This window comes from Cavia porcellus, unplaced genomic scaffold (genome assembly GCF_034190915.1).
Source record: "Cavia porcellus strain 051 isolate PalLab524CR breed Dunkin Hartley unplaced genomic scaffold, mCavPor4.1 scaffold_28, whole genome shotgun sequence".
In the NCBI taxonomy this organism is placed as follows: Eukaryota; Metazoa; Chordata; class Mammalia; order Rodentia; family Caviidae; genus Cavia; species Cavia porcellus.
The window spans coordinates 4,834,967-4,857,524 of record NW_026947511.1 but is presented as its reverse complement, the minus strand read 5'-3'; the positions used below and the strand labels follow the sequence as shown (position 1 = coordinate 4,857,524).

Sequence of the window (22,558 nt, the reverse complement as noted above, 5' to 3'; positions counted from 1 at the left end):
GCTTTAAGCCTCCATAGAAATTTATAGGAAGAAAACCCAGAGCTTTCCAGGCCTATGACCTTTTAATTTTAGCAGTCAATAACATGCACAGACAGCATCAAGGATAGTTTTTGCATTTACCCTGCCATCTGGTGTCTTTGGACCTTTGTAGGGCTCCACTTCTCCAAGCTTGATAGGCCATTCATCATAGAATTCCTGGAGGCAATCATATTAAATGTTATTAAACAAACAGTTGATGACTCATTGTGTTTTATTTGAATTGTATGTGCTTGTATAGTTTATGGTGATTGATATAGTTACAGAATTTTAGAACTGTGACCTGTATTCTCAGTAACAATGCTCATGAACTTTGTCAGTATGAATAAGAAGTTTAACTTTTGCCACTGTAAAAAGAATTAACATGAGTGGACTGTTGTGAGGATTAAATGAAAAATACATGTGAAATACCTACCCTGGCATAAAAAGTACTCAATGTATAGCAGCTTTTTCAATGACAACAAAACTAGATCCAGGTAAGTTAAGAGACTGGGCCAAGGTCACTCAGAACAGCTAAAAATATCAATTTCCTTACCCAGCATCCATTCTCCCTTCATTTGGCTAGCAGAACCTGATTTTATATGGGTACCAAGTGGTAATCTGTTCATGGAAGATGGGTCCTTTGTAGCCCATAAGTAGTCTGATTGAGGAGCCTGGATTAAATGGAAGGGAGGTATGTGGCCCATTCTGCCTAGTGAAGAAGCAAAAATCTCCTGAGGATGATTGGAGAAAGGTATTCCTCATGTGAAAGGTGATAAAAGTGACATTTTCCATGTCTGTGTACCACCCTTTAAGCTGCATCTTGTTCCCATAAGAAAACACCTCACAATATACTACAGGTAGCAAAAACCTTGCTAAGAAAAAATGGAAGGCATCTGAGACTTTGGTGACTGTACTAAGCTCTAAATGAGCCATTCCTAGAACATCCCTGTCTTGGGACTCCTGTTATTTTGTTAAAGATGCTTTTAGCTGGATCTGATATCCTTTGTAGTCAAAACCATCCTGACCAATATAGTTGACTAGAAAGTCCCAGAGCCAGAATCAGAACCCACCTCTCCTGATGTCTGCTCCTAAGTTTGTCCACTTAGAACAATTACTCTGGAAAAATAACTGCCAATCACGTGGATAGCAAAAAATATAAATGATGCAATATCAGTCACGTTCACCTGCCAGACCACCAACAGAATTACAGATGAAGAATGAGTATTACATTGTGAATAATAGTAACTGTTTCATTATTTCTACTTTTAAATAGTTTAAAACTTTTCAGAATACAAAAATGTCAAAGTATAATGATATGTATCTACTGTAATGCTGGACACTTTATGCATGTTATCTGAAATCTTCACAGCTGATAAAAAAAATACCCTCATTTTCAGATAAGAAAACCGAGAATCAGGGAAAACCAAGAAAAACTTGCTGAAAAGAAGAAAACATTGAGAAAACTGACACTACTTGACTTCAAGACTTTCTATAAAGCTATAGTGATCAAGACAGTGTGGTAATGAGAAACAAATGGACACATGGGTCAGTGGAGGAGAGGAGAGAACCAGAAATAGGCCTACACAAAGATAATCAACTGACCTTTGGCAAGGAACAAGGGCCATCAGGAAGGGCTAGTTAGTCATTTCAAGAAATTTTGTTGCTATAGTTGAACATCTACATGCAAAAAAGAAAAGAAAAAAATTCTACAGAAAAACCTTATATCTTTCATTAAAAATAAGTCAAATCATGGCCCCAAATGTAAAACACAAAATTATAAGTATTCTAGAGGATGATATAGAAGAAAAATCTAGACAAAAGATATTCTAGATATAACATCAAAAGCATAATCCGTAAAAGAAAAAGTTTGAAAAATTGGACATTTTTAAAATTAAAACCCTATGCTTTGCAAAAGTTTCTGGTAAAAGAACAATTGAGAGAAAATATTTGCAAAATCCACGTTCAATAAAAAACCTTGTATCCAAAATATGTTAAGAACTTCCCCTGCTTGGGCAGGGGGATATGAGATCCTGTTCTATTGCCCTGATCTTGAACGCCTGAGTCCAAGCGACCCTCCAGCCTCAGTTTTCCAAGTGCTGGGATTACAGTTGGTTGCCACCATACATCATTGCACCCTGCTGCAAAGAACTCTTAAAACTGAATGATAAGGAAACAAACTCTTAATTAAAACGGGCAAAAGAAGCAATTCAAATGGCAAGTAATCCTGTGAAAAGGTTCTCAACATCATGTGTTACTGGGAAATTATAAATAAAAAAAATATCTATTACCATCTCCACTAGCATGTCTAAACCCCAACATGCTGATGCCACCAGCTGCCGATGAGGTAAAACAAGAACCCTCGCATTACTGGGGCTTAAACAAAATGGTAGTCACTTGAGAAGACACACCAGCAGTGCTTACAAAGATGAACATAGTCTTACCATACGATCCAGCAATTTTCCTCTTTGGTATTCGGCCAAGTAAGTTGAAAACTAGTGCATACACAAAAACCTACATAAGCTTTATTAACTTAAGTTTATCAACTACTTTAAAGGACACTCTGATGCAGTTCTCTAGATTTGAATGTTTCTGGAAAATTGCCTCAAATTAGAATCAACCAAGATGTGCTTTAATAAGTAAAGAAAGAAATAAACTGCCTTACAGTAGGATGTTATCAGTGATAAATAAGTGAGCTGCACCCAAGCTATGTAATCAACCTACATACCTATCAATGGATGAATGGACAAAGAAAATGTAAAATATATATATATTAAATTACACATTATGTGCATATATGTATGCGTACAATTCAACCTTTAAAAACAGGCAAATCCTGTCAATTGTGACAACATGAATGAACCTGGAAAATACTGTTCTAAGAGCTACAGGTACAAAAGACACTGCATGACTTCACTTACATGTGGAATGTTAAAAGAGTCAAACTGATTGAAGTAGAGAGGAGAATGGGGGTTAGCAGAGGCTGGTGGAGGCTGGTGAAAACAGAGGAGTAGAGGGATGTAACAATGTTCCAGCTAAGTAGGAAGAATATGTTCCCAAGATTTATTGTATAAAAAGGTGAATAATGTAAATTTTAAAACTTCCAGTCTATCTGCCAAGTGCAAGGTCGTGAGTTTGATTCCCAGTACAAAAAACAAACTTCTGAAAGAAGTTTTAAATATTTTCACTATAAAAAACAACAATATGAGATGATACAAATCATCTCATAATGTATACATATATCAAAATATCACACGACTATCTACAATTAGTTGTCAATCATAATTTCCTAATTTTTAAGAAAAAATTTTCAAGCCAGGCATGGTGATGCACCCCTGTAATCCCAGCACTCGGGAGACTGAGGCAGGATTGTTGTGAGTTTGAGACCAGCCTGAGCTATAAAGTAAGCTCAAGGCCAGCCTGAACTGCATAGAGAGATCCTGTCTCAAAAAGTCAAAAAAATTTTTTTTTCAAAAGTGAGTTATTGTTGAGAGCCTGGAGCTGAACACACCTCTACACTCTGAGACTTCTTACTGAGGGCTGCAAAAGATCCTCGGACAACCTCAAGCATTGCAATGGTAATACAGGAAATTAAAACACTAATATTGACTTCCGGGAGAACATGGCAGACAGACAACAGCAGCCACGGAGGCTCTCTGAGGTTGCCAGCCTAGAAACCAGGAATGATGGGGTGTGAGGAGTCCTACACGAGGGAGATGTACCCTGCCAACCCAAGAACGAACTAAGCTGAGAGAAACCAACTGGAAATGCAATCCCGGTGCTATAACAGGAACAGATAAAATCTCAGCACGGAAGGTGGAATCGGTGCCTCTGGAAGCCACAATTTGAATTTCCTGCTGCTGCAGCTGTGTCTAAATCAGCACAGCAGGGAAAGAGATGTTGGAAAGCTCTGAGAGCGGAAATCAGCGAACCAAACGGAGTTGAGAGCGGGACTGGCAAGGAGCCCTGCATTGACCTGCAGTGAGTGAGAGGAATGAGGCTAGCCTAGGAGCCTCCATAGCCTAGGAGCCTCCATAGCCTAGGAGGCTCCAACAGAGGACATTCTGGGACAGGGCAGACTAGCCAGAACAGGACACTGCAGTGACTTTAGTTGTATATTCCCCTCTCAAGCGGGATTGGTGGGGAGTGCTTGGCCTTGGTGACACTGCAGACTAAGATTCAGTAGGCTAGCCCAAACCAGGTCCCAGTGCCTGGCAGTGCACCCTAGCAGTGAAGCATTCAGTAGGTTGACCTGGAGGGGTGTGCCCAGCAGAGGCTGCCCAGGTCTGTGTCTCCCTAGAACACTGCAGTGGGCGGGAACACTTAGCCAGCGGATTCAAACAAACTGTAACAGACAAAGAAAAAAAAAAAACTGAGTCTCCTATATATGTTTGTATGGAAGGAACAAAAAGTATGGGAAGAGGGAGCAACAAGAAAGGGTCCTCAGGCCCCAATCCTGAGAACACTGATCCAGGAAAGGTAAATGCAAAGGAGATTGAGAACAGAAAACATGCAGTATCAGACACGGCACCAATAGACATAAAGCGATACTTCCAGAGCCTCATAGACGAGTTCAAAAGTGAAGTTTTTAATGAAATAAAGCAAGATATAAGTAGAATAGTTAAGAAATGCTAAGCACCACACACGAAAAAAATAGATTGTGGAATGAAAGAACAGAAAAAAAGGAGAGAATTGTTTGATGGAGAAAATAGAGAAACATAGAATATGTGAAGCAGCTTCTAAGAGATTACCAGGAAACTAAAAACTCTATTGAAAGCTGGCATAACAGCTTGAAAGAAACTAAGGATAGATTATCTGAACTGGAGGGCAGATTTGTAATATGGGAACATGAAATGAAAAACTTCTTAAAAATAATAAAGAAACAAACAGCAATAATACAAAGACTAGAAGATGATGAGAGGATCTATAACTTAAGAATTAAGAACATAAAAGAAGAAGTAGGGACACAAACAAATGAACTACAAAACTATTCACAGAAGTAATCCAGGAGAATTTCCCTAATTTAGCAAACGGTAAAGATACTCAGATATATGAGGCATACAGGACCCCAGCCAACTACAACCCAAACAGAGCTACACCCAAGCATATAATAATCAAAATTTCAGAAGTCTAATATAAGAAAAGAATATTAAAAGCTGTCAGAGACAAGAAACAGATCACTTACAAGGGAACACCCATCAGAATTACAGCAGACTTCTCGGCACAAACCATCAATTCACAAAGAGCGTGGGGGGAAATAATTCAAGCTTTGAAAGATAATAACCTCCAGCCAAGATTGATATATCCTGCACAACTGTCCCTAGAAATTGATGGAAAACAAGGTGCTTCCAGGATAAAGAGGAACTAGGGGAATTTGCAAACACCAATTCAACTCCACAGAGAATACTGCAGGATATTCTAAAAAAGAAAAATACCAAGATTCCAAAAACAGTGGCAGAGAGACCACAATGAATGGAGCAGAAACAGAAATGAAGAAGACAAACTGACAACTAATGACAGAAAAAGAGCTCAACAGAAATGAGGCACAGAATGTTGGATGGTAGGAACAGTTATTTTGGAGAAAACAAGACATCATAATAGGTAGTGCTGATTTAATATCATCTTGTTTTGAAGTCCCATCAAGCTTTTGTTCTTCTGCTCCATCGGTCTTAACACATTGGATTTTATTATATGTGATAATATAAACAAAAACTTTTATAGACAAGGAGATTATACAGAAACCATTGTTCATTTTCTGTTAGTTGATTCTAAATACCCTGTAATACTGTCATTCTTTTGAACGGTTTTACATTGTCTTGATATGTTTGATGCTACAGTATATGAAGTTATACTCAAAGATTTCAAGGAAAGAGACGCTATGGTAACTACTTTTATGTCGGGATATCTTGTGGTGAAACACTATTTTACTTAAATGGTTATGTTTTGACCTGCGCTGTTTTGTTGTTATGTCTTCTTTTATCTCAATCTCCTTTTTTTATTATTTACTTTTTCATTTTTATCCTTTTAATTAAGGGGAAAATAAATTTAAAATAGCAGGATATATTATAGTAACCCACTTTGATTTCCTATTAACTTGATTTGAAGCCCTGTATTGCTCTCACCATCTTGTTTTGACTGATTTCACTCTATTCTGTTTTGCTTGATAGTACCAAGCTCGAAAGTATAGGCAACAACTGTGAAGACAATAAGATTCATTATGATGCCCATTCTGGTTGACTATTATCTACTTTTGAAGACCTGTAATGTCTCCAATGTTTTGGTTTTATTGGCTTTGTTGTTTACTGTTTTGTTCAATTTTATTATAACTGATGATGTAGGCAATTCTTTTTAAGATAGCAAGAGGCAATTATGGTAACCAATGTTGATCACCTTGCATTTTGTTTTTACATTATGTATTATGTCCATCTTTTTGCTTTGACTGACTCTGTTTTGTTATGTCACATTTGGTTTTAATCTCCTCAAAAGAAAGTAGTAAGAACTGTGGGAGTAATAAAACCCAAAATGTGTGATTGTCATTGTAAAAAAGAGAGGAAAAGAAAGTGCTCTAAAGGATATAACTGCATGTACATTTAAGTGTATAAGATAGATTACCATATTACTGAGTTTTGTTGGATCATTGAACAGAACTGTTTACAGTCTCACTGTTTGAATGTCCACTTTATATGCTTTAATTTTGTAACTTGAACTACTATTTCTAAGATGACAATATGTAATCTATTAACTAGTGATTTCCTACTATTTATTTTTTCTGAAATTCTGTATATCTTGTACCCTTTTTCTGTTTTTTTTTTCATTTTCTCCTTAAATAAAATTTTAAAAAACCACTTTAAAAAAGTGAGTTATTGAGACATGAAAAGATGCAGAGAAAACGTAAATGCATATTGTTAAGAGAAAGAAACTAGTCTGAAAAGTTACACACTGTATGTTTCCAGTTGCATAGTATTCTAGAAAAGGCAGAAATATATAAGAAGCTTTAAAAAAGCATGGGTGCCAAGGGTTTGGAGAAGGAGCAAGAGTGTTAAATACATGGAATTTGGGATCTGAAGAGATCAGAACTGGGATCAGAACTATTCTGTTGGTATTTTCATAGCAGATATATGACATTATGTATTTTTCAAATCTAAAGAACTGTAGCAAACAGAGTACTATTACACAAACAGTAAACATTAGTCAATAATAATCTATCAACGTTGAGTCATGAGCTATGATAAATTTACTACCTTAGAGCAAATGCTAACAAATGTACCACAATAAGACAAGATGCTAACAAGAGTAAACTGATGGCAGGAATGTGGCGGGGGCAAGTATATTTATGGGATCTTTGTACTTTCTGCTCAATTTCTGTTTATAAAACTAAAACTAATCTAAAGTTTAAGTATCATTAATTAAATTTTAAAACAAAAATGACTTGATGAAGATAGAAATAAGGTGTGGAAACGCCAAAGTTCAAACCTACACCACTTTCACCCCCAAATCACAATGTTACCTCTGTATCAACCTTTTTGACTTTACTATTGTGACTCATTATTTACACAGAGTATTTGTTTCTCAGTGGATAAGTTGCGTTTGACAGTACTTTACAGGTGATTCTGAGTGAGACAGGATGTTTAAAACAGTGAGACCTTCTCTTTGGTCATGTCCAGCAGTCCAATGGAGTATCGTTCACAGTTCAGATATGTTCTCACTGTGTATAGTGCTTTATGAAACTGTCTCTCAACATCTGTGAGCTCTTCAAATACTTTATTGGCTGACCACATAAGGATCTGAAAGTAAGTATTAAAAAGAAAAGTTAGAACCAAACACTATAGAGAGGTAAGCATTTGCTCAAAAAAAAGAGGTATATCAAACAAACTAAATACACATGTGAATCAAATAAACTGAACACATATCATTAGACAATGCAGTGCTATTTGAGCATCCATATATCCAACTACTACTCTGATTCTTTAATTAGGATTTTGAGCAGAATTTTGCAAATTCTTGCATTTATGGAGGAAGCAAAGCCATAGTTAATCTCCAAATGTTTTGGATTCAAAGGATGAATGCTCCCAAGGCGGGCACAGAGACAGCCCTTGGGCGAAGGGTCCGGTATTCGATACCCTTTGGCTCTTGCTGGTTCCTGTGGAAAGCCACATGACTCTTTCATATATCCAGAGCTGCTCAGAGGTAGCCTGGCCTGGAGTGATGGGATGGGAAGGACTGCAGAAGCTCTCCACCCTAATACCTACTCCTACATTGTAAAGATGAGGAAACTGAGGCTCCAGCTCAAGTACCCGCGCTACAAATATTTCTCTTCACCCTCTGCCTCATGGAGATAATGCATCTCAAAGCAGCAATTTGTTCCTAAAACTAATAGCTTTATTATGACCCAGGAACTGCCAAGAGAGCGCTTCACGTGAGCACTAATGCCTGCTTAGCAGTCTCACCAGTCACATGAAGTAGGCATTAAAATTATCATCACCAGACCAGGAATTTAGCTTAGTGGCACAAGTGCCTGCCTAGAAAGTGCAAGGTCGTGAGTTTGATCCCTAGTTACCACCAAAAAAAATTACCATCACTGTCTCATAGGTGGAGAAGGCGAGGCCACCCGGGATTCGGACTGGAAAAAGCCCGGCCGGTTGTACATACCGATGGAAGGCTGAGGGGGAGGGGGAGGAGACCGTGAGAGGACACCGAGGTTTGCAGTTTGGGGATCTGCTCCCTGTAGCTTCGACCCCCAAGAGGAATGAGCAGAGTCCCGGGCTCGTGGCTCTGGGTCAGTTTGTCAGAACAGGTCAGCATGGAGTGACCGACGCCACTTTGCCTTTACCTGACTTCTTCTGGACTCAACGCTGTACAGGTAGTTAGTGTGCTGCAGCCTTAGGACTACAGAAACAAAGTGCAGGTATTTGGAAAAGACCTACAAGTGACAGATAAGAAGAAACTATGGCTTTAACACCTTTTCTCCTGTTGTACCACAAAATGTCCTGCCCCCCTGACAGGGTGCCCAAGGCCACCATTACCTCTTCATCCTGTCTGGAGAATTCTGATGCATTTGTTTTGTTTATTGCCATAACCACAGCAAGAACTTCCTTGCCCATCACGATTGGGGTTGCCAGCAAGTTCCTCGTGACATAACCAGTCTGTTTGTCCATAAAATCAGAAAAATGGTTGTTCTGAAAAACATATTCACGTGTTTACCAAAACAGCTCGGAAGCATGGAGCAGCAAATCTAAGACATTCCTTCTGATCCACAGTGTACCAATATGTAACTGAGGACCTCCCATGAGGGCGCCAAATGGGTACTGCTGCCCACACACCTCATCCCATGGCTGTGTGGGATGAAATTGCTCATTTCGGAATAAGCGGTCCCTGTGAGCTGCGGCTTGTCCAAGTTAGGCTGAGGCCGGGCCAGGGGGAAGCAGTGGTGTCACTGTCAGGTGGAAAGTGAGCGCCCCGGAGAAGGGAGGGGAGTGGGCAGCCCCGTAAAGAAAATGTGCAAAGGAGCACAAGCTGGGGTCACACACCGTAAAACTACAGCATGCGCTTGAAAGCCGTCCACCCATGTGCTGTGGTATATAAAAAATTAGTAATTTCTCCATCTTCCAGCTCACCCACTTAGGACAGTCAGTGTTAACTATGTGGTATGTCTCTTTCTATGTTTTTTGTTATGCTTAGACAAAGATAGTCTTTCCTGCTTTTTGTAAAATTCGTTTTTCTAATTTTATATGACAGTTTCATGCTGTACAATCATCTTATAGACTTCACTTCCGACTGGCCCAGGTGGCAGTGAGCTCATTTCTTGGGGTCTCACACAGCATCCCACATTATGCCCACTCAGAGCTTTCAGGTGTCTTCTACTGACTCAGGATTCATAGTTTTCCTGCCACAGACAATGAAAACTGACTAATCAATCTTGATTTTGTTTTTATGTTATAGACTGTCACCAGAAACCCTTTAGCCAGACCAATAATTTATATGCAATTTTATTTAGAACAAATCATTTTTATGAAAACTTGACATCTTGCTTCCACTGTGAGAGAAGACCACCCTCCTGCCAGCATCAGACACTTACCCATTTCCAATTATTTCCTTCCTGCCTCCCTCCCTCCCTCCCTCCCTCCCTTCCTTCCTTCTTTCAGACAGAGAATCTTCCCAGATACAGACCTTCTACAGTATATGCAGGAGATGGTTCTAGTGCCCTGGCTGTGGTATGAGCTGAGTGACAAATGCGAGGAATCTGCAGTTTCCCGTTAGCTGCAATGTCAAAGAATCTCACTCTAGATGGAAGAAGACCCATCCTTCCTTGAGCTCTGATATTCTCTTTGAGCCTGAGTCTTTTTCAATTAGCACTGAACTTTCAGCCTCTGAGACTCACTGATTAAAATTAAAATGGCATTCTTTTCTTTAGTTATGTTTTCATTGTTGATAATACTTATAAAAGCGTACAACTCTTGGGATGCTGGATTCTGTTACATTTCCCAAGGTAAAAATGAGTTCACTGTTCTGTGATTTCCAGGCAGAATTTCTAAGGAAAGTGTGGTTTGGTTACTAGCCATAGTCCTAGCTCTGCTCCAAAATTCCTAGCAGATAAATAAGGTTCCAAGACCTCACAGAAGACCCACAAAACCCTAAACCCCTAAGGTGGAATCTATATCCTAACATGTTTTTAAAGTTTCCAGGAATTTGTATTTCAATACAGATATTCAACTTCGCACATGAAATACTATCGTGGAAGACACCTGAAGACGGGACCATCCACGAGGCAAAAGAATGATGGTCAAGGAATCAAATGCAGCTCTTTACCCCAGATCTCTTCCAATCCCTTCTCAAAGCAGGTGCACCTGTTTTGGGGGAGGCAGAAATGCATATTGGAGAAGAAGGTTCTGGAGTCAGACTTCCAAGGCTGAGACCAGGCCTCAATACTGAACGCATCACTTGCCCTCTGTGCCCTGCTTCCTAATGTAAAAATGGAGAGAACAATCTTGTTTACTAACTAGAGCTATGATGTAATTACAGAACAACAGACCTGTGGGTAGGGCACTCGAAAAATTGTTTGACACATAGGAGATATTTGCTAAATACTAGAAAAATAAACTTAGGTCTCTTTTGGACTACCTTTCTTCCCTGTGAGAACTGTGAGAAACAGTTCACTTTTCAGGTACCATTTTGCTTCTGGCCCTAGATTTTTAAACCAATTCTAGTCACTGAAGAAATTAGATGCCCTTATCAAGGTGTAGACCTCCTGTGCCCAGAAGCACCTGCCTTTTGAGGGCCCAAGATCTACCTGCATTGCTGCATTTGTTTCCTGATTTATCTGCTGCTTCTCTCTCTGTGTCTTGAAGCATCTTCACCCTTTGGCCAGGTGTCCCCAGATGTTTTTAGATTTTTTTTTCTCTAATCCACTGCTAGCCTGTGCAAATTTGCATATTGTTTTCCTCTTATTATCCATTACAGATTGTGGTTACCTTCATTCAGGCAGCAGCTCTAGGCACTAAAGTATTAAATGAAATACTACAGAAATATATTACAGAATGAAATTAGGCAGCACTTCATACACATTTTACTCTCCTGCTTCAAAAGTTGTTGCTATCCTACTACGGACTCTAAGCAAAAGGATATGTTCTTAAATTCCACTGGATTTTTTGAGAAAATGACTTATAAGTTTCAAAATTTAATGCTTGGCTATTATTGAACCTGAAACTCTTGAATAGACCACCAATCAGATTACTGGGTAAGGAGGATTCCTAGTGTTTATTTTCCCAGCACAAACAGTCCTCAAGTTGCCTTGAGTAAATCCTGTGTTTCTGATGCCCGGATTCTCTAGATGATCTTTCCTCCAAAGAATTTCCCACAGGTAACCAAAAAACATTGTTTAGAGCAGCAGAATGCTGATCACTCCAGATCTCAGTGCAGCCTAAATCCTGAGTAAACATCTTTAACCCTGAAGATCAAAAAGCAGAAAGAGAGGAGGGAAGGAGAAGAGAGGGGAAGGAAAGAGAACTGCAAACACTTGGCTAATTATTAAAAACATCAACCTTCTCTTATGGCTTTCTTTTAAGCTATGGCCAGATTCAGGATCACCCATACTGTTAACGAATGGATTTTCCAATAAAGAAAAGAAACAATTAGCTTGAAGAGGATATTTCTGTTTCCTATTATTAAGCTTTCCCACCTTTCATCTGTTTTAAAACAAACAATAATAATCAGATTTTTTAAAAATCATCTATACCAAGCTCCCAAACTCCTACAGCATATCATGGTCACCATTATATAGAGCATCTATTATAGTCAGGCACTTTATCTGTATTTAATCTGTACCTTTGGTTATCTTCATTAATCGGGGGGAAATTCAATCCACACAGAGTTACTGAGCCTTAAACTTGGTTCTGCACCCAATTCTTTCTGATGCTAAAAAACTTGTGCTGCATCAAGTAGTTTCCCTTTATCGCCTTCATGGACCATCAAGGTTGGGAGCATCTGGTGTCTTTGTGGAATATTCTTGTCAGCTGTCTTTCTCTCACCTGCACCCACACTGCGAGCCAAAGTAAAATTATGAGGGGTTGGCAGTGTGGGGGGAAGAGGGAGGCACTGAAGAGCCAGGCTGTTGCTCCAGACCTGACCCGAAGTCTATCCTCACTACATAGATGGAAATACAAATAATGATCCTTGTCTCCTGCAAAGTCTTCATCAGAATCAAATAAGGTTACGAATACGAAGATATTTTATAAATTGTCGAGTGCTGCAGGGTAAGTGACGAATGAATCCAAAATTTCACTGAAAGCACTAGTTGCCACGTCTTTCTGGTTGCAGATTTTCCCTCAGTGCCTAAAACGCGGCGAAACTGGGCATGTGGGGCAAGTGAAAAGGCGGCGGCCGGAGTGGCCAGATGTCTCCATTCCACTGCCGTCCCCTCACTCACACGTACCACAGACTGTGGGAGAGATACAACCACGTGACCTCAGTTTCCCAACTGCTACATGAGAGTTGGGTTAAGGCACATCACACCCTGCCCGTCTCTAATATTCTACAGTACACTCAAAGGCTGCCTGTTCCTCCTGTGTCTGCACCCAATAGATCTGTTTCTTTCAACCATGGTCACACATCAGAATCACCTAAGGAACTTTAAAAATAATAACACACATGTCCCAGCCTACACTCTGATCTGTTGAGAGTCTTAAATGTTGATATTTTTTAAAAGGCCACCAATTTGACTTTAAAGTACAGAGTTGAAAAGCACCATTCTAGTGGGATAAAATGCCTAGAAGCTCCCTCTCCCAGCTCAGACGGCATCTGTCTCCAACACTCTCTTCTCTCCAGAACAGCAAGAATCCTCAGAATCGAGAGCTCCCCACACCACCAACTGCTTTCTGAGAAGCAGTTTGGACAGCAACTGGCCAAAACTGCCTCATCTTTTAAGCCACTTCAGACTAATTTTTTCCTCTCAAAATGGAGAACTGAGTATGCTAATGCTTTATAGCAGAAATCATCTTACCCATGTCTCCTAAAAGTTCTTAGAAACAATTTGTTTGAATGTCAATTTCTTAAGTTTGATATCCTAGTCATTTTGGAGGTGGACTCAGTTGGAGACTAAAGAAGCATATTCCCAGGAGAAAAATCTCAGCCCATGGGGACATAGTCTACAGCTAGGGCCAAGAGAAGGTTTTTGAGGTAAGGACTTGCTAAATTACTAAGTCCCCCCAGCAGGGCTTGAATATGTGATCTTCCTGCTTCAATCTCCTAGAGTGATTGAAAGGCAGGTGCATGCCACTATACCCAGGTAAATAAGTTTGTTTTTAAGAACCTCCATTTGTTTAGCTACTTGAGCATCTGCACATACCTCAAAGAGCAAGTTTAAACTGGTTCAAACTCTTGGAAGGGAGTGGTTTTAAAGAACCAAGACGCACAGGGCCTGCCTCAACCCTTGCACCTGAGAGGTGTCCTGAAGTTGCCTGCCCAGCGGTGCTAATGTTTGACAAACCGCTCCTCCCAGGTCTGTGCATCCTTCTCCTGTAATCAGCTTTAAGAGACATTGAAGAGATTATCCTCTTCCCTGTCTGGCTGCCCTCATCATGTAGAAACCATAGATCTTGCACCAAAAACATTTAAGGGTTGCTCACTTCCATTCAATTCTGCTCTGTCACAATCTTTCTGTTGACAGTAAGTCATAATTATAGGACTTGGGTGAGCAGGTGTTGTCAGAAGGAAATTCCAGGCTGGTATCCATGATTGTTGCTGAGAGAAGGAATTACAAATTATTAGCATTTTTTCCTAAAATGAGTATATTGCAGTAGTAAGAAAAGTGATTTTTTTGTTTGTTTGTTTCTGTAAGGGATGTAACAATGCCTTGTATTAGTACAGTGTGCACTTTTGGCCTTCGGGGGGATCCACATGTCCATTGACATGGCTGCGAATCATCCCTGAGAGATCCGAGTTATAGAGCGTGGGTCAGCTGTACTCAACTGTCATTAGGTTCACATTTACAATCTGAGTAAAATATCTGGACTTTCAAACAGTGTAAGAGTTTCCTTTGTGCATATCTGGTCTATGGATGGAGAAAATCAGCTTATGAGGCAGTTCACCCCGAAGAGCTGCACCCTGTGAATGAGAGGGATGAGCGCAGCTGCCCGGCTCGGCCTTGGGCTGATCTCCAGCTGCAGTGAGCAGCTTGACTGGTGGCTCGAAAGGAAAATACCCAAAACAATGGAGGAGTTAGGGGAGGGGTCGTGGAACACACCCAGCCCGGTAAAAACGCCTGATCAAATGTCAGACATCACACAGGGCGTACTTATCTCGAGAAACAGCATTCATGGCTCATCTGAGATTCAAGTTCAACCGGGCAACTTGCACTTTTACTTGGTAAGTCCGGCCTGGCAACGCCTGGGTGCTCTTCTTCCACTACTTCCTCCTCTCGCATTTTAGCCAAATCAATGCCCATGAACGGTGCCATCTTTTTCTCACTGGTTCCCTCCTAGACTCCACCAAGATCTATGTCCCACTAGCAGAGGGCCACCTACCTTTTTCACATCAGGGACATTAAGGGCCTTCTTTGTGTGAGCAACCCAACCCACTATGCCAATGTCCAGAGGAAACACAACTTCTTTGTCAGGGACCACCAGGTTGTCCTCAAACTTGGAGGTTGTTGTGATGTCCAGCAGCCTGGAGGCCACCTCTGGAGTGCCGTTGCGGGAGCGGCACACGAACATGCTGCAGCGGTCAGCCTGCAGGAGCTGGGCCAGCCGCTGCAGGGCCCTGTGCGCCACCAGCTCGGCACTGCTTCCCTCCTCCTGCACAGACCACAGCAGCTCCAGGCACAGGGCCGACTCCTCCACCTGTGTCAGCTCGGGGAGGGACACGCTGCTCTTGACCACGGCCTGGCTGTTCTTGAAGATTTCCCCTACTGCCTCCACATGAAGCTTCTTGTAGAAGTACTCCTTGGCAAACTGAGGGTTCTTCTCCAGGTATTTCTCCACTGCCTCTTGGCTGATCTCACCCATGCTGTGGCTTGCTTTGCTGTTCAGAAAGGAAGATCCCCAGAGTGCTCCCTCAGGCAGAGACCAGAAAGGAAATTCATGATGGTCAAAATTACCAAGGAAAGCCTACGTGGTACTTTGTAAGACCACCAAAGGCAGAACAGAAAGGTTGTTCTGGCAGAGCTCTCAAACTGCCTGTAGCTCCTGGATGTGACAGAAGGCTCTGGCATATGGTGGAATTCAGAAAGCAGGGGATTAAAGAGTTCTTCGGGACACTAAGACCCTGAACATTATTAGCCCCTAAGTCCTCAGGGAATCCTCAGAGCATCCTAGATCAGCCAAGCAGTTGTCAGGTTGAACCATCTACCCAGAAAAATAACTGGACTGCTGCTAGCCACAACAAGAATCATCACTGACACATTCCCTTAATTACAGCAGCATTGACTGACAATTTGAGTTGTTCTTTTACCATAAATATAGGAAATGCTTGGGTTTAGGCAGTGGGGGTGCTTAGGTTTTTTTGTTTGTTTATATGGGAACTTAATGAACTTTGTGGGGAGATAAAAGAGCTTAGTATTAACACAGCATAAAGTGAATCTTTTTCTTAAAAGTCCTTTGGTCACCCAGATTACTTGGTCTACTCTTTTTGTAAATCCTTCTTCTCAATCATTCTTGTTGTAGACTTCCAAAGTGTTTTAGAGAAGGAAACCTTAGTCTTATTGTGTAACAGAGAATTGCATAGAGCAAAATCCTGGCCTACAAGCCAAGCCTCATCAAGTCATAGACTGAACGATAACTCTTGTCAAAAGACTCGATGACAAAAAGTGAGCCATGTAGTTCTTAACTGTGCTCTCCTGATAAGCAGATCGGTTTGAATTTGAATGTTAATATTAGTAACTGGACATTATGTGTTTTGCTACAAGGTACAGTCTATTAAATTCACCGGACAATAGCTATGTCATCTGTTGCTAGGATTCTTAACATCTCCAAGGCTACTGGCATAGAAAGAACACTTATACTGCTATTTAGTTTTGTTTAATTTTCACTTTATTAAGCTTTTACATCTATTAAGTACATTTGCCAAAGTATTTAAACATTATCATGCATCTAACAAGTCAAAATACACATTTTGTGAGCCAATTGTTTTGAATATTTAAATGCTAGTTTTAAACTTACTGAAAGTATTTTTAAATATTTCTTTTTTTTTTTTTTTTTTTTTTGTCTTTTTCGTTTTTATCAGTACCAAGGATTGAACCCACGACTGCCTGCTTGCAAGGCAGGCGCTTATGCCGCTGAGCTAAATCCCCAGCCCCTAAATATTTCAATTACAAATATAATAAGACAAAATAGGAAAAACACAATATATTACAGTGACTCTAAAAATTATTATTACATTTCCATTTAAATTTGCTTCAAAAAGAGCAACATGTGGATTTAATTCTCTAAACTTGAAGTTTCATTTTGCTAGAATAGTAATTTTAATAGCTATAAAAGAAAAAGTTGAGGTTGCAGGTTCTAGGTCCTGAACTGAGAGATTCTTAGATGGGAATATAATTTTCAACGAAGAATAAAATTCAAGTTGAATTACCCTACTTCTTATAAGTGACAGTCACTTTCTCCTTCAAAGTATCTTCTGAAGTGCCAACTAATGTCACATTCAAGTCTAGTCAGGAGAGTCTTCAACAGAAGGTTTTTACTACCTTACAACATCCTTTTAGCATCTTATCATAATTAGAATAATGAAATTGTGTATTTCCCAGGGGAAAGGGTTGAATCAACCAAGTCACCACCCCTTTGAGACTATTATCATCTTATAACATGGAGAACTCTTTTCTACCTACTTAGTATAACTATTAGACAGTTTCTACTTCTTCCAAAAGTATGTGGTATACTCCCAGTTCTCTGGTTCCTTCCTTTCCTGCTTAAATAGAGGAAGAAACATGTTGAGAATTGGTTTGGATTAATAATTTGCTTCCTTATAGGAAAAAGTATGTTAATATTATCCCTAATTATAAAAATGAAAATCAAGTTGAAAAAGAAACATTCTATTATAGTCACTATTATTTTGCTTTTAGAACTGCTTGTATCAACCATATACTCAATGTTATAACATATGTCTTGATTCTCCCATTATAAGCAAGTCACCATAGTAACTACTGAAATAGAGATCTGTGTTACAAGATCACTCTTCCTTCCTAGTTACGTTGGAAGATTCCTCTTCTCCGCACGCCTTTCTCTAGGAGAACCACGTGGTTAATTTTGCCAATGGGCTATGGGCAGAAATATCACTTCCAGGTAGGAATAACAAATTGCTACTGTGAGACCCCTTACCTCTGTTCCCCACGCTGCCACGTTAGTTTCACCTGGAGTTTCAAATGGATTCACCGCTGTAACCCAGAGTGAAGACATCCCAGAGGTCCCTGCGGATCCGAGCTGGACAGGTAGCGTGAGTAAGAAATAAACCTGACTTCTTTTCAGAGGGCTGACCGTTACTACATAGTCAAGAATTCTGATGGCTTCTCTTTAACTTTAGGGGCACCAGGGGAGTGACAAGGCTTGGCCCTTGTTTCACAACTGGCACAGCAAGGGAGGGAGACTGGTACACAAAGGCAGTGAACCAGAGGACAAGCCATGACACACGCAGAAGGGAGGAGCACACACGTGGCTCCACAAGCTCCCCCAGCGCGTCACATCTGGATGGGTACAGACAGGGTGGCCTGCTCGTTCCAGGTGATGCCAACAAAGCAGAGTGTGGAGTGTAAGGCTCCAGGACGAACAGTGAGAGGCGTGCCGGGAAGCCAGGGTGGGCCTCAAAGAGTCGAATGAAGATTTTGAATCCTGTACAGTTTTTGAGGCAGGAAGTGATATTACTGACATTTTCCTTTACAAAGTTAATATAGTAGTACTGGGAAAGATAAGTTGTAAACAATAAACATTGCATGTTGTGATACAGATGAAGAAGGTATTCATGATTTTACATTCCAAGGTATCGTTACCTGCAGTCAACCTTATGCCAATGATATTAAATGAAAAATTCCAGAAATAAATAACATTATGTTTAAATAACTTTCAAGATAACTTTTGGCACACTATGCTGCTATGACTATTCTATTTTATTTCTGGTTGTTATTGTAGTATAGGAACTATATTTATTTATTTATAGGTTTGGTATTGTCGTTTCAGGCATTCAAAGACCATTTTAAAAACATCCTTTGCTAGTAAGGGATGATTATTGCATTGAATTTGGTTCATTGTCTCAAACATTCTAAAAAATGTATGTAACCATTTACCCTATAATTCTGGTATATCATTAATTTGTCTTATAAAATAATTGAGTGTGTATTATTCTTATATGTGCAGTTTCAAGGATATTTACCAAAAGTATGTTTATAAAACATTAAAAATAGACTAGATATTCAATAATAAGCAGCTGAGTAAATAAATAGTATCATATCCATAGGAAGAAAACTATATAACTAATGATAACAGTAGTGTTACAGCTTATTTATTCACATGAACAAATATTTATGATATGCCATTAATTATGAACTAGCATAGCAGTATGATTTCATTAACACACACACAGTGGTATATGAACCAAAATGTAATTATAATTATTCCAAAATTATGAAATTTAAGACATGTGATTTTGTATTTTCTCTCTCTATTTTGCTTACTTGATTTTTCTAAAGCATCACAATGAGCATATATAATTTATGTAATGAATAAATTCATAAACAGAGTTTTAGGGCTATTTCTGTCACTTATGGCTGAGTTACTTGGTCATGAAAAAGGAACGGACAAGTGTGAGGCACAATCCAGTCCAGCAATTGATAGGACTGGCCATTGATTAGTTAGAAAAACAAGCCAGAAAGAGGATAATCCTGTGTCTCCCCTATATCCCCGACGAAATTCTGAACCCAGTGATGGTACGAGGAGGTAAGACCTTTGCGAGGTGATGGAGGTGGAGTCTTTATGAGTGGGATTAATGCTATTTTAAGTGGGGCCCCACTTAAAGAGACGATGCAAGGAGAAAATGCAATTTACAGCCAGGAAGAGGCAGAGGGACCTCACTAGGACTCAACCATCCTGGCAGCCTGACGTCAGATTGCTGGCCTCCAGAAGAGCCAGGAATGAATTTCCGTTGTTTACAGGCCACCCGGTTCCAGTTTCTCATTGCTTCTTGAACTAAGACAAGTGATATTTTATCAAGCGAAAACTGTAAATGAGGTGCACTGGAACCCTGCCTTTTAGTACACAAGAAGCATTCTTCCCTTTCTCCTTGTCCTTGACTGTATCCCAGTACTTCACTGCCCTTTCTCCTCTGGGGAGTTCTTTGCAAAGCTTCTGGCAGGAACTTTGGGTCTTTTGTTGGCTGTTTACACCCAGACACTAAAAAACAAAACCAAGTTAGGAAAATATCATCTCTTAAAGTTTAAAATTATCAAACAGATAATTTAAATAGATTCTAATATACAAAATAATTTTTGACTTCACAAAATTTCCCTGCTTAATTTTTATGTCAGCACTTCTAACTGACTAAAGCACAGATTTTTGTTTTGTTTTAAAAACAGTATTAAGTAGTAGGGAGAATGAGGGGTAAAAAAGCAAGATCTTAAATGTTATAGACTCTGTCTATCAATTCATTTAGATAAAACATCTCTGAAATGGTAACTAAGTCAAAAAACTCCATTCCATTTACATAGGTAGCTTTTTCTTAAAAATAGAAGCTGCATGGTAATGATAATAAGACTGACAATATGAATAGTTACTATGAATCATATACACTTTAGGCTAGTCACTCTCCTATGACCCTGACATGGACAAGCCCTTTGAATTCTGACAATAATCTTATGAAATGGACATAATTTTCAAAGTTTACAAAGAAGAAATTGAAGCACAGAGGGATTAAGAAACTTTTGTAAGGTCACACAGCTAATGATCATAATCACCTAAAACAACCATCTTAACATGACAAAGTTTAAATGCACACTCCATGCAAACTGTGTATGACAATATACAAAGATCTGTTCTTTTTTTGGGGGAATTGAACTCAGGATCTTGTGCTTGTCAGGCAGGCGCTTATGCCAGTAAGCTATATGCTTGGCCAAAGATCTATTCTTAAGGAATTTAAAATGTCAAAAAATATCGAGATTTCTGAGAGAACATGGTGGACAGATAGCAGCAGCTACACAGGCTCTCTGCGAGACCCAGCTTAGAATCCAGAAATGGTGCAGAGTGAGGAATCCTAAGCAAGAGGAGATATACCCTGCTGACCCAAGAACGAACTGGGCTGAGAGAAACCAACTGGGTATGCAATCCTGGTGTTATAACAGGAACAGAAAAGCCTCAGTGTGGAAGCTGGAGCCTGAGCCATTGGAAGCTGTGATTTGGGTTTCCTGCCGCCGCTGCTGCAGGGAGAGAGATGCGTGAAAGCTCTGAGAACAGGAATTGGTGAATGAAGTTGAGAGCTGGACAGGCGGGGAGCCGTGCATCAACCTGCGGTGAGTGAGGGAAACTGGGACTCTTTCATGGTCTAGGAGGCTCCAACAGAGGACATTCTGGGACTGGGCAGACTTGCCAGAACAGGGCGCTGTAGTGAGTTCAGTCACATATCCCCCTCTCAAGCAAGATTGGTGAGCAGTGCCTAGCATACATGACACTGCTGGCTGAGACCCAGTAGGCTAGCACAACCCAGGTCCCAGTGCCTGGAGGTGCACCCTAGCGGTGAAGCCTTAGGTAGGTTGACCTGGAGGGGCGGGCCCTGCATAGGCTACCCAGTCCGTAACTCCCTGGTGCGCTGTGGTGGGCGGGAACACCTAGCTAGCACAATTCAATCAGACTGTGGCCGACAGGGAAGGAAGCTGGGCCTCCTATATATGCTTGCATATATAAGGAACAAAGAATATGGGAAGAGGGAGCAACAAGAAAGGCTCCTTGGCCCCCAAATCCTGAGAAACAGGCAATAGCAGACACAGCACCAATAGACATAAAGTGCTATCTCCAGAGCCTCATAGACGAGTTCAGGAATGAAGTTATTAATGGCCTGAAGCAAGATGTAAGCAGAATAGTTAGAGATTGCTAAGCACCACCCAAGAAAAAGCAGATGGTGGAATGGAAGAACAGAAAAAGAGGGGAGAATTGTTTGATGGAGAAAATGGAGAAAACATAGAATATGTGAAGCAGCTTCTAAGAGATTACCAGGAAACTAAAAACTCTATTGAAAGCTGGCATAACAGCTTGAAAGAAACTAAGGATAGATTATCTGAACTGGAGGGCAGATTTGTAATATGGGAGCATGAAATGAAAAACTTCTTAAAAATAACAAAGAAACAAACAGCAGTAATGCAAAGACTAGAAGACGATAAGAGGATCTGTAACTAAAGAATTAAGAACATAAAAGAAGAGGTAGGGGCACAAACAAATGGACTACAAAAGCTACTCGCAGAAATAATACAGGAGAATTTTCCTAATTTAGCAAAAGGTAAAGATACTCAGATGTATGAAATATACAGGACCGCAGCCACCTACAACCCAAACAGAGCTACACCCAGGCATATAATAATCAAAATACGAGAAATCCAATATAAGAACAGAATATTAAAAGCCGTCAGAGACAAGAAACAGATCACTTATGAGGGAACACCCATCAGAATTACAGCAGACTTCTCAGCACAAACCATCAAATCACGAAGAGCGTGGGGGGAAATAATTCAAGCTTTGAAAGATAATAACCTCCAGCCAAGATTGATATATCCTGCACAACTATCCCTGGAAATTGATGGAAAAACAAGGTGCTTTCAGGATAAAGAGGAACTAGGGGAATTTGCAACTACCAATTCAACTCTACAGAGAATACTGCAGGATATTCTAAAAAAAGAAAAATACGAAGAATTCAGTAATAGTGGCAGAGAGGCCACAATGAATGGAGCAGAAAGCGAAATGAAGAAGACAAACTGACAACTAATGACAGAAAAAGAGCTGAACAGAAATGAGGCAGAGAAAATTGGATGATAGGAACAGCTATTTTGGAGAAAATGACGTCATAATTGGTAAGGCTGATTTAGTAT

At 40.0% G+C, this 22,558-nt stretch overlaps 1 protein-coding gene across 2 annotated transcripts in view; it reads right to left on the bottom strand.

The window, feature by feature from the left end:
- Window positions 1-15,703, bottom strand: part of Pde6c (phosphodiesterase 6C) — a 58,346-nt gene extending 42,643 nt beyond the window's left edge. The window contains exons 1-5 of one of the 2 annotated variants that reach the window (XM_063239376.1): window positions 15,033-15,703; window positions 9,039-9,191; window positions 8,846-8,935; window positions 7,659-7,799; window positions 121-195 (exon numbers count right to left, since the gene is read on the bottom strand). In XM_063239376.1, coding sequence (XP_063095446.1) covers window positions 121-195; window positions 7,659-7,799; window positions 8,846-8,935; window positions 9,039-9,191; window positions 15,033-15,512 — 939 coding nt within the window. In that variant the 5' untranslated portion in view covers window positions 15,513-15,703. Of the gene's footprint in view, window positions 1-120; window positions 196-7,658; window positions 7,800-8,845; window positions 8,936-9,038; window positions 9,192-14,135; window positions 14,958-15,032 lie in introns of those variants that run through there. The other variant, XM_063239377.1, reaches the window with a different exon arrangement.
- Between the last annotated feature and the right edge of the window lie 6,855 nt (window positions 15,704-22,558).